Source organism: Anoplopoma fimbria, chromosome 13 (assembly GCF_027596085.1).
Source record: "Anoplopoma fimbria isolate UVic2021 breed Golden Eagle Sablefish chromosome 13, Afim_UVic_2022, whole genome shotgun sequence".
Lineage (NCBI taxonomy): Eukaryota > Metazoa > Chordata > Actinopteri > Perciformes > Anoplopomatidae > Anoplopoma > Anoplopoma fimbria.
The window spans coordinates 18,198,804-18,211,341 of NC_072461.1; the positions used below are offsets into that span (position 1 = coordinate 18,198,804).

At 40.7% G+C, this 12,538-nt stretch overlaps 1 protein-coding gene across 7 annotated transcripts in view; it reads right to left on the minus strand.

The window, feature by feature from the left end:
• The window catches only part of cabin1 (calcineurin binding protein 1), a 46,694-nt gene that overhangs the window by 21,843 nt on the left and 12,313 nt on the right, over positions 1–12,538 (minus strand). For 6 of the 7 annotated variants that reach the window (XM_054611179.1, XM_054611178.1, XM_054611174.1 and 3 more), the window contains exons 3-27: positions 12,418–12,510; positions 12,192–12,305; positions 11,587–11,721; positions 11,272–11,452; positions 11,057–11,186; positions 10,794–10,943; positions 10,176–10,483; positions 9,887–10,064; positions 9,662–9,795; positions 8,881–9,098; positions 8,569–8,641; positions 8,035–8,225; positions 7,794–7,931; positions 7,361–7,549; positions 7,014–7,256; positions 6,746–6,899; positions 6,535–6,650; positions 6,175–6,336; positions 4,449–4,655; positions 4,137–4,282; positions 3,709–3,970; positions 3,283–3,453; positions 2,264–2,353; positions 1,973–2,133; positions 1,653–1,864 (exon numbers count right to left, since the gene is read on the minus strand). In XM_054611179.1, coding sequence (XP_054467154.1) covers positions 1,653–1,864; positions 1,973–2,133; positions 2,264–2,353; positions 3,283–3,453; positions 3,709–3,970; positions 4,137–4,282; positions 4,449–4,655; positions 6,175–6,336; positions 6,535–6,650; positions 6,746–6,899; positions 7,014–7,256; positions 7,361–7,549; positions 7,794–7,931; positions 8,035–8,225; positions 8,569–8,641; positions 8,881–9,098; positions 9,662–9,795; positions 9,887–10,064; positions 10,176–10,483; positions 10,794–10,943; positions 11,057–11,186; positions 11,272–11,452; positions 11,587–11,721; positions 12,192–12,305; positions 12,418–12,510 — 4,156 coding nt within the window. The remainder of the gene's footprint in view (positions 1–1,652; positions 1,865–1,972; positions 2,134–2,263; positions 2,354–3,282; positions 3,454–3,708; positions 3,971–4,136; positions 4,283–4,448; positions 4,656–6,174; positions 6,337–6,534; positions 6,651–6,745; positions 6,900–7,013; positions 7,257–7,360; positions 7,550–7,793; positions 7,932–8,034; positions 8,226–8,568; positions 8,642–8,880; positions 9,099–9,661; positions 9,796–9,886; positions 10,065–10,175; positions 10,484–10,793; positions 10,944–11,056; positions 11,187–11,271; positions 11,453–11,586; positions 11,722–12,191; positions 12,306–12,417; positions 12,511–12,538) is intronic. The other variant, XM_054611180.1, reaches the window with a different exon arrangement.

A 12,538-nucleotide genomic window follows, 5' to 3' on the forward strand; every position in this document is an offset into this window, starting at 1 on the left:
CAATTAAGTGAAGTGTGATAAAGGACTGACTTTGTCTAGTCGTGAAGACATTCACCCCATTAGAACTACATGCATATAAAATGGCAAAGCAGGTGGTAAAAGCAAGCAGGCAAAGAGGTAGCAGGCAGGTAGGTAGGTAGGTAGGAAGGAATCTGGAAAGGGTGACAAAACTGGCAACATGGGCAATATGGCTGCGTTATTTGCACATTCAAGCTAAACATGACACATGGGGAGGGTGAACAGATGTCACGGTTTTTGTCATATCGAAAAAATGGTCAAGAGTGTTTTCTCCGAACAGCATTTAGGCTTCAGTTTCACAATACCCTGCACGGAGTTACAACTAATAAAAAATGTTAACTCTGATCCCTGCCTTTCTGAATTTCGGACATCTTAAGCAAAGAAATAATTCTGAAACTCTTGCAGACAAACGGAGTATCTTCTCTGAAATTTGAACAAAGACAATTGGAACACTGCAAGTACAAGAATAAACATAAACGATGTGCATGACTCAAAAGGTTAGTTATGATGTTCATCGTACACACACACACACACACACACACACACACACACACACACACACACACACACACACACACACACACACACACACACACACACACACACACACACACACACACACACACACTGTTTACTGAAAGCAATAATTTACATCTAACAAATTCCTCAAGCGACTATCAAGTTTGTTTTTCAAAATTAATGATCTTCTATTTTCACATCCATCTTCATGAGAACAGTAAACATTTCTATGAGGGTTGTATAACAATGAAAACTTCACTGTTTCTCAGAATTGCCATGTTGAGTACTTCAATTGAACACACCATCCAATTGGATGAACTTGGATGAACAGACTGCTCTAAAGTGATTTAGAGCAGTCTGTAGTTTTGTATAATATATGTGCTTGTGTGTGGTTGGCTTGCTGGTTTGTTGTGCATCTTATTCCTTTTCTTATTTCTTCTGCTGTACTCAGGGGCTTCTTGCAAAACAGATCTTAACCTCAATAAATTACCTGATTAACTAAAGGTTATAATAATAAGGCAGGTGCTTGCTGATAAATATATAATAAGTGTAATCAGGACTTGGTTGCTATTAGCAGATGCTCTGGATTAGCATCAGGGATCTCTGAAAATGTGAGAACTCTGTTTACCCAACACACAGTGAGGCAACAATCAGGATCATTAACAATTTGCCGCGATGTCTCCATGATGCTGTAGCCTTAAGGAAGTAACAACAAAGCAACAATTGAAACATTAGGAGAGGCAAGGTGATTGGTAAGAGAAGAAAATAAGAACAGCAATCAAGCAATGACCAGAAATTGATGTTATTTCAGCACACATACACACACGCACAGAGTGAGCGAGTGAGTGAGTGCTCTCTGTAAAACTGAATCTTCACATCTATTTGTTTCCACAATGCTGCTTTGTCAGGCTTAGCAAATTAGTCAAATAATCAGAAGCCATATTGCCCATTTCACCACATCCCAATCACCCAGTGCATGGGGATCATTGTAACTGAAACCAAAGCCATTAAGCATGGTGATTAGCAATCTGAGCACTCCCCAGTGGGTTCCTGTCCCAGTGCAGAAAGGGCAAAGAGCCCAACCCCAGAGACAGTGTCTAGGACTGGGACTGTACCATCAGCCTGCTGCTCCTCATGCCGCTGCTGCTGCCACTGCTGTCGTCGGAGTGTTTTGCGTTTGGCGTAATCATGGTCAAACGGCGTGGCCACGTAAGGCGGGGATGTCAGACCTGGGGTGGCAGCTGACAGACGCGGGGAGCCGATGACGTTCCCTATGCAAACTGACGAGCAATTAAAGTCTTCATCCGTCATGGAGGGGGGTTTCTCCCTGCAGTGAATCAAGAACAACAACGACATAAATGTTCAGCCGTGAGATTGAATGCTTTTTTTTTTTTTTTTTTCGTAATTCCTGTTGGATTACAGATCTGTATCTTACTTTTCAAGGGACCTAGGCATGCTTGGCATGCTCTTCTCTTCCCCCCTGGCAAATGGCCCGGTAGCGGCTTCAACCAGCAAAGTGAAGAAGAGCTCGTGTTCCAGATCAGGAACATCCCCTTCTAATAGTTTTAGAGTGGTGGCGCTGAGACGGAAATGCAACTAGAAGACGGAAGTTGGGAAAAATTGTCTTTATGCAAAATGACTTTAAATGTGAATGCTGTTAACTCTGTAACAGAATCAATGTGACACAACTAGAAACTATTTAAGCTACAGGCAACATGTAGTTTACCTCCAGGGCCTCCATGGCAAGGTCAGGAGGATTATGGTAATGGATTTTCCGGGGGTACCTAGCAGCTTCTTCATGCAGATAGTGGGCTGCCTATAAATATAAAGAGGAGAGAGTCACAAACCCAACACAATCATCTGGCAATACAAATGAACAGGTTAAATGGAGGGAATGAGTTCAATAAGGAGTAGAAGACAGCCATGTGTGCGGACATCAGGGTTCACTGTGTTCAAACTGACCCACTCATCCTCTGCTGAACTCCATGACATTTAGATCATACGGGTTCATTTGCCTCCAATGATCTAATCAGAACAACAGAGCGATGACTAACTCCATACATTGTTCTCTCTAGGAATAAAACATCTTGCGAGGGTGGAAGGGCAGCGATCTTTGTTTCTGTAGGCGGGTTATGAAACAACTCCTGGGAGATCAAGAAAAATGTCTGCAACCAACCAAAGGATTATTCCAGTTTCTTTCAATTACGGTTATTATTTCCCTGGTTTTTACCATCACAGAAAATAACTATGTAAACATTTCCCCTACATACCTCACTGACTTCTATAAATTAGTCCATTAAACTGAAGTTCTTGATACATGAATTTCTCATTAGGAAAAAAGTATGGTGTTCAAGACTTGGTGTGAATCATATCTTAAACTTAAAGAACCCTATATTTTCTGTATTTTCTCTGTGAGAGAGCAGTATCCTACTACATTTCTAAAATCAGTTATCAGGATGGAGGAAAACATAAAATGGAAGCCTAACGCCCACCCGCCGGTTGCCCCTCAGGCTAGCACTGTTGCATTTGTTTGCACTGTTAGCGTTGTTTGCATCGTTAGTTGAGAGCTGCCGGCTCAGCCGTCGCCAAGGGAGAGAGCCGTGGGGTCTTAAAAGACTTTTATTTTTTGGACACATTTTATCTGATGCCGGAGTAAATAAACATCTCAACAATTAGGTTAATTATTAAAACATAAATTATAGTTTTATCAGGTAAAACTTGACTTTATGACCTGAAATTGTTTACCTTTTTGTAAAGCTGCAGATATTCCACAGGAGACTTTTTGCGTTTCTCTGCTATCTTCCCGAGCATGTAGTGAATGAGCCACTCTTCTTCATCACTGTCACCCTCACAACGGGAAGCCCCCTGGAAACACTGGGATGCTGTCTCCAACATTGAGTCTCTCCTTTCTTCCATCTGAAACAACACGCGCACACGCACACACACACGCACACACACGCACACGCACACAGCCTTCATGAGTAATTTAGCTCAAGGTGACAGATCAATTTACTCTACAACAAATTCCCATCTGGAACAAGCAAAAGTGACAGGATGGATGTGACATCTGTTTAGCTCACACGTGGAAAATATGACATAAAAGTGGATTTAACATGATCTGACAGGAAATACAGATTAGCAACAAGATAACTTTGTTAACTTGTACCTCACCTGTTTAACCACCTCTGGGGGGAGCTCGTTGCGCCACTGCTTTAGCTGCCTTGAAGCAAATGTGTGCAGCGCATATGAAATGGTACCGTACTCGATCCACAGAGACAGGTTGGAGCTGTCTATTTCCAGGGCCCTCTTAAAGCAGTTAAGCACTGCCTGGGAGTGTTTCCATATAGGAACGTCACTTTTCAGCTCATTGGAGTTGAGCTTTTCCTGAATACGACTGGCCCTAGCTAAAGCCATACCGGCCCAGGAGTCAAACCTGAGGAAAGATTCATGTTTCTAGTCAAGTCATTGCACTTGATGTATAATGGTAAAATGCAAGATGACGAACCCTAACCATTCACATTCACTTGCTAAAATTCATTACATAAATAGATGTTTGTAATGTGCACAATCATTGACACTAGTGTAGAGAAATGAGTTACCTGTTGGGACACACGCATATGTCATGCATATAGAACTTGATGGCTTTGGACTGCTCCTTGTTCTTGAAATGGTAATCAGCCAGCAGGTAGTACATCTCATTAATGATCGGAGGTGCAGGAGCACTACCCTCAGGAAGACATGGGGCCTTAAAGAGATCAAAATTGAACAATTCTTTAATAAATCATGATTCTCTGTGACAAACCTGCAAATTAAGTTGAGAGAGTGACAAATAAAGAGAGCAAGTTTTAAAACTATTTAGGATGCGTGAGTCACTGGTCTTCCTCACATTCACTGTGGGCCCACCAACTGACCTTTTCTATTATGCCCTCAATATAGGCTGCCACTTCATCCATGGTGAGAGTGGGGGTGTCACTCGTGGGGGCGATGCCAGCAAACCTCCTCAGCAGATTGGCCAATTCCGCAGACACTGTGCTCGTCTTATAGCTGTCAAACTCAGGCAGTGACTTTGGTTTGAAATACTGGAACATAAAGAGCGCATCACACCAGAGTAGCTCAACCTGCAAAACACAAAAAGATTCCACAGAAAACATTAGTCAGAATGCCAGTCACCTATGTGCACTGATACACAACTGTGGGAATGACACCCACCTGGTGGATGGACACATGCACTACAACAATACAAGAGACCAGGGTCTGTATCTACTAAGCTTCACAGAGTCATGAGTCACTCTAGTGGTTAAAATCTCACAATATTATCAGAGTAATGATAGCGACTCGGACTTTCATATCTTTTAAATTAAGATCAAATATAGCTATTGACAAGTGGAACAAATGGTAGATTAACCATATATTTTTGTATCTTTAGTTTCTTGAAAACAGCTTGAAAAGCTGGAGACAGAAGTGGACAACAGTAAGTGAAGTGCTGCAGATCTGATTGTGTTTGTTTGTGGTTTGTGATTGATCTAAATTTGTTCACTTTTCTCAGTCAGTGAATCAATGCTATTATGCCGTTAATGGCATTTGTCTTCCTCAATTTTAATTCAATGACACCAGCCGTGCGTACCTTAAAAGCCCACATAACAGCATTAATGGATGAAGCAGACCTTCGTGTTTTGTGAGGGTCAATGAAGGCACATGTCTGCGTCATTGGCAGTCATTTATGTAGGTTTGCCAACACATGTGAGAAATCATACCAATTAGTCAAAGCCTTGAGCCATTTTCACCACCTCTTCACTATTTCACCGCCTCTTTAACACCCTTTGCCTATTATCTAAATAGCAGCTCAGCCGCAATTGAGTTGTTTGTTATGTTTTACATTTTAGATTACATAATGTATATTGGTAAAAAAAAAAAAAAAAAAAAAAAAAAAAAAAAAAAAAAGGTAAAAGGCAAGCATAGCTGAGATTTACTTTTGCAGTATGTAACTAAATTGATTAACTTCCGAGCAGCAATCACTTTAAGTTTACACAAGTTTATGAAACTAATTAATAGGGCTGCACAATTGTGGCCAAAATGATAATACTATTATTTTTTTATCAACACTGAGATCATGACTATTTAGTGATTTTAAGGACAAAATATTTGTATTGCTCTTTAGTATTTCATCAACAGAGCACTGCTTTTACTCCCATGTTTTGCTACAGTCCTGCTTATGTAAAAATCTTTGCATCAAAATAAGACTTAAAATAATGTTTAAAAAAATGAGAAATATACACTATATAAATATACTATATACTTTTGTATGCTGGACTGCAGGCACTCAGGTTAGTTTTTCACAGGCTGATGCTGTAAGGTATGCAACATGACAGATCCCCCAAAGTGAAGTGAAATAATCTCGATTGCACCCTGGTGGCTATTAGTTAAGGAATCGCTTGATTTGATATGCAGCAGAGTTTTCTATGAGGGTAGCACGCATTTTTAGATGTAAACATGACAGTCGATCATGTTCATTTAATTGTGCGAAGCCAAAATCCTAATAGTCATTAATATTTGATTAATTGTGCAGCCATCCTGATTACAATATATTAAATCAAAGGCATGACCAGAGAGACTTTTAGAAGCATCTGAGTGAGTGACCTGTGGAGATGAGTGGTCCTCAAGGTAGCGGGCCTTGCTCTTCTTACTAGGGTAGGCATAGAGGCAGAAAAAGCACTGCTCCAAGGCCATTTCCAACTCCTCTTTGTAGGGATGAGCGTCATTGTTGGAAGACACTGCAACCTCTTTTTTCAAAACTTGAACCTGTAATAAACATAAGAATTAATCTCTGTCAAACTGTTAACACAAATGCATTTAGTTACACTAACACTAATAAATATATGTCAGGTCTATAGCCGATGCAATATTCAAACTAAAAAGGCAAATATGCAAACTGTGCATTCACTTATTAGCCGTTTCAGAATAAAGTACAGGCAGAGAAGAGTCTACAAAAAGACTTACATAGAACTTGAGGAGTGCGCCATCGGAGTTGCAGCACATGGAGCGACGGCCAAGATACTCATGGGCTGTGTTCAGAAGCATCAGGGAGGAGGGCAGCATGGGAGTGTCTGACTCATCTGAAAAGGATCTGAAAGGGTCATTCTGTGTAACAACTACCATGGCAGAAACATCAAGTGAAACCCAGAGGCATCAAAGCAAGAAGTCAACAAACCTTCATCATCCCCTAAAGAAATATGCTGTCGAAGCATACAGTTAAAAGCAGCCTCCTCATGTTTGATAATGCGATACAGGATGATCCAAGGCAGAACCGAGAAGAAATAAGGCTCCTTGGGATCGTCGGAAATGTTCATGCTCAAATCAATCAGCTGAAAACACAAAAACAGCCACACAACCAATTAAACTCAGATCAGTGTCTTATCAAAGTGTCACTTTAACGGTTGTTCTAGGAAACTAAATGTTTTCTTTGTCTCCCTTCTTACCTGAATTAGATTGTTTGCCAGTCGCGCCATACTAGAGAAGTGGGGGACATTGCTTAGAAGCTCTGAGTCTTTGATGAAGCAGATCTCGGTGCCATCCAGCAACTCTCCAATAGTACTGACCCACTCCTCCTTACTAGGGGGAGAGTTGTGTGCAGCAGAGTTGAGCTGCTGCAGGGCTTCATTCAGAGCCATCTCGCTGCACTCAAAACATTGCTGGTAGTCCTCCAGCTTCAACAGAGCATTCTAGGCCAGAGAGAAAGACCAAATTCAGTGAAGAAGTGCCAACATTCACACATTTCAATATATAGATATATAGGTTGGCTAAATATAGTTGTAGCACATCCAACCTGCAGTAGCATCAGCTGAGCAGGCCGCTCTGGTGCTGAGCTCACAAACTCTAGAGGTTTACTCCGGTTGCCATAATTAAGAGTGGGCTGCAGCAGGCGCACAACTGAGTCATATTCTGCAGACTCGAAGAGACGCTGGATCTCCTCCAAAGACTGACAACGCTCCAGAGACTTCAGCCTCTTGTCAATCTGTTCATGGGGACAGAGAAAAAACAAATGAAACCCACAATCAAAACAGCTGGAAGCTCTTACAGGGACTTGCTAACAGCTGTTTGTTTTATAATATGCTAAAAAAAAAAAAAAATTTCTCTTGTAATAGTAATTTCTCTTGTGAAAACTTTTTTAGGAAATATTTCTAAAATTATATAATTATATGTTTGAAATTAGGGTTGTATTGACTTAATAAAAACATTTAATCCGCCAGAATACTGACCTCCTCCACAGAGATTGCTGCATCTACCCGAAGGTTAGGCAGACTGATGGTGTAATGTTTCCCATCAGGGGTCTTTGGTTTGCTCTGCAACAGGCCAACACAGACATCATAGCTCTCCAGGGCCGACTCCATGTCTCCCTGACAAAAGACAAGAAAAACAGGCTTACAAGTCACATCTGGCTGAGCTGAGGGGGAAAGGACTCATATGATGAAAAAATAAACAACAAAATATAGACTTTACCTGCAGGGCCAAGAATCGTGCCTTCAGCCAGTAGACGCGCACCATGACATCCAGCCAGTCATCCTCAAACAGGTCTTTTTGGGATGAACCTAAGGCCAGAAGTAACAAATCACTCTGGAAGTGCTGCCCAGGGAATTCGGAGTCAGCTGCATCACTGCTGGGACAAATGCTGCTGCTTCTTCTTGGAGACACTAGACAAGGAAAGATGTATAACAAGCCATGTGTAAACATGTCGTTACCCCCCATATGACTTTCAAATACTTAGCAAATTCTGTATGTCATCATGTTTAAAACTGACCTTACAGTGCCCCCTTTAGGCCAACCTGTTCATTTTTCTTATTGAAAAACACCTTAATAACATGTATTTGTGTAATAATTTGGTCAGTAGTACTTGAGATATGACATGAAAAATAACAGACATTGAAGCCTCTTTTGGCTTTAACATACCGCAGAGCAGCACTGCAATACATCAATCAACCCTGTGTTGTCCAAATCAATTCAGAAATAATTGTGGGTTAGCTAACTGGTACTCACAAGTCTTCCCTTTGTTGTGTATCCATTGCTCCAACTGCAACTCCATACACGCTAAGCTCATGGCCAACATTTCCTGTACATGTAGCAGATATAGACACTTATCAGAGGTTATTGTGGGTGAAAAAATTTTGATTAAAAAAAAACTATAGTTTCAATGGTTCCAATTCAAGAAGAATTAATCTTCTATAGACTCTGGATTATGCAGATATTTTAAAAAATTGTATCCAGAGTGAGTTTCACACATTTAAAACAATCTTTATTTAAATAATAAAATTTAAGTTCAAGTACTGAACCGGTTTTCTTGTCATTTACCCGAATGTGTTGGTTGCTGCAATCCCGGAGCAGAGGGTTAGGAAGACCACTGCTGTGCTTCCTCCAGGTCTGATGGACCTCCAGAACCACAGCAGTCAGCCCCCGAGGCCACTCTACCAGAAACTTCTGACCCACTGCTTTCAGATAGCGCATCATCACATCCAGTATGCCACCATTGGTCATATTATTGAGCAGGAAGTTGTGGACATCCTGTTGTTCTACAGAAGAGGAGGCAGAGTTTGTTGATCGGGCTGGGAAATTATTCAATTATCTGATTTATCGTTTTGCAATGGAAACATATTGTGATGAAATAATATTTCCAAATATATCATGATACACAATTATTGTCTAAATTGAGTAGAACAAGCACTTATTAACTCAAATTCCTCAGAAATGTTGATGTGAAATCATTTGAAGATTGTGGTTTTGTTTTTATACCACATTTTAGAATACCACTCAGTCAAATTCCATTACCAAACTTTGTATGTATGTAAATATTTATTTTTCTCTTTAAATCAACTTGAAACTGTATATATATATTTTTGCACTTAAACTTTCACAACAACTAATTAATACAGTGCACAAAGATAAGCTTTACCATGTGGTTATTTCATATAAATGATTCATTGAATTCCCAGAAAACATGCTATATAGTGATATCGTCATTGAAATATGAAAATTACCTATATCATGATAGAAGATTTGGGCCATATCGCCCATTTGTTTATATAACAAAAAGCAATATTGCACAACAGTGTATTTTAAATGAGTATCCACATACCAGATTCCATGTATTCAACCGAGTCGGCAGGCGGGCAACTCCCATGTAGAGGCTGCATGTCCTCCTTCGCATCACACGGAGTGTCAAGATTACTCAGACTCTCATCATCATTGTCAGGATCAAACTTCTTTAGCCTAAGAAAAAACAGCAAAATTGATTTTTACCAACAAAGCTATAATGAATTATATATTTATGCTTTATATATTAGGTTTAGTGTTAAGATACCTGGAAGGCAGGTATTTAAAAAGTAGCTCCTGAAAATCAATCTTCTCTTCTTTCTTGCATTTTGTGTTTCGAACACGTGCCGAACGCCGCTTGGCTGTCTCCCCGCTATCTTCTACAACTCGTTTCCTTTTCGGGGCTTTCTTCACTTTATCTGTCAGTGAAACTTCTATTGCTGTCACTGTGAACATACAGTAGGTTAAAAAGAAACATTAAATCTTACAGATTAGTTATACAGTGGATCAATACCCAAATAATAAAAAGGAGGCATCCCTCTTTATAAACCACTTACCGACTGGGGGAGCAGAAGTTGTGACCTCTACTGTGGTCTGGGCTGGGGTAATCTGAGGTTGAGTGCTGGGTTGGGGCATCACTGCTGGTTCAGGGAGGACCATTGGTGGCAGGGATGAGCTGGGGCTGCTGCTCAGCACAGTGGTCTGGGCCATACTGATAGGGCTGCTGGGTTGGGGGAGGTTCTGGAGGAAGTTTGGGTCACGGTACTCTGACAAATCAATTCTGCGGCCAAGACTCGGGTGAGGTGGCTCACATGTGGTCTGATGTCTGTACATTGCAAGGAGGCCCTCACCCACATGCTTCCATCTGAGATACAAAAACAGTTGATTATTATTAGCTCAATTTATCTTTAAAAAAGGAGCGGTCACTGCTTCATACGGGGGGAAAAACAAGGTCAAAACCAGATATTAGGACCCTCCGGAGAAAAGGTTAACAAAAACGTTCACAGAATTGAGCCCAGAAAACAATTACTTTTCACGTTAGTAGAGCTCAACCAAGAATTTAAGTTAAGTATTTCTCTTTTCTTCTTTCTCTAGCTTTATTATCATTGGTAATAATTGGTCTATCCTCAAATAACATAAGCTCAAATGTGATTAGTAAAGTTAAAACAACTCACGAGAGGCAGCGGATGGGCTGAACCAGGACAAGGTCGGGTTTTGGTTCACAGTGAGAGAGAGCCTGTCTGCGCTTCCGTAACTCCAGGGCCTCCTCCACAATGGATTTGCTTTCTTCAATCTCCACTTCCACATAGTGAATAGACATATCACTGCAAATGACCCACAACACAGCACGGATGATTGTCAGTGATGTGAAAGTAAAGAGCTGCAGCTAGAACACATTCTTAAGAGATGGAGGAATAAAAAAGCGAGCTTGCTTCACCATTTCATGAACATCTGCATCGTGTCCCTCTTCAGACAGGGCTGCTCCTTAAATATTTTCTCCTTTAACACCAGGCCTTTAGTGTAGCAATGATCCCTCTCTAGGGCTTTAGCGATGAAGTACAAGCAGCCTGGAAAATGTATGCAGATGATAGTTAGTGGTTTTTTATGTAGTTGTACTTTTGCACTGGTAATGAGAGATGATGGATTACATACAGGTGTAGTCACTGAGTGTGTAGAGAATAGTTATGAGGTTGTCCAGGCAGGGCCAGTGGTCTGGGTTACAGTGCAATCCCTCCTCGAAGGCATGTCGAGCCAGAGGAATGCGCACCAGTCGCACAGCCACCTGACCAATTTTGTACCACATGTTGACATCAGTGGAATCCAACATAACTGCCTAAGAAAAGAACAGAGCAGATATATGATCTGAACACTCACCGGAGTAATTCAATTGTGTCAAAATGAAGCATTAAGTAGCACAAAGCGGTGAAATGCCAACAATGATTAAAATGGCTTTTTTTTTTTTTTTACCTCCAAATAAAACTCCATAGCCGTCTCCAGGTCATCCCCCAATGCAGCCATAGTAGCCAAGTTTTTAAAAGTAGAATATTTCAACATCAGTCCGGGATGCTTGAGACCCACTTTCTGATCATCCGAGGGCATGGCCTAAAATATTAGAGGATACGTCAAATTTACACCAAACACAGTGTAATACAGATTTCCCTAAGACCTCAAGTAATATCGATGAAAGCACGAATGGTATGTGGGCAGGGTTTATCCTACCACAAAGTCAAACCTGAAGTCCATATTGTACATTTTATTTTATCAGTGAATAATGGCACTTTAATCAGAATTCTGCGACAATGTTGGCGCAGCATCGGACATAAAATAGAGTATTATTTAGCAAACGTGGACCTCCACACTTTGTGTAAAAATCAGGATATTTTGTTATCAATAGTACAAAACTAATAAGAAATGTACATCTCTTACAGTGTCACCAAGAACCAAACAAATAAATGAACAAGTGAAGACTATTTCAGCACCAGTTCTTGAAAATAATACATGTGTTCAGAGGACAATGTGTGTGAATTATCTAACCTATGAATACTGATCAGAATTGAATTGGGATATTTTACCTCTTTGAGCAGGGGAGTTTTGAGAAGCTCATGATAGGCCTGGGCAGATTCCACAAACTTGTCATGTTTTTGGAGATCTAACGCTTTGTGATATAAAGCAAATGCCTCGGCTTCCTGCAGACAGAAATAGAAGAAACATTTGCATCTAATTTTCAGAGAAAAAAAAACAACGTCTGCATCAGCGGACAGGCCTGATCTTGCTGATTCATCTGCATATTGTCAGTACCTGAGCCTCTTTTGTCCGACTCTTGCTACTTCTAAAGGGGTCTTCAGACTCATCTGCAGCTGTCGAGGCAGCATTCAGTGCTGCTATGCGAATCTGCAAAGAACACAGAAAAAGAGGCAGA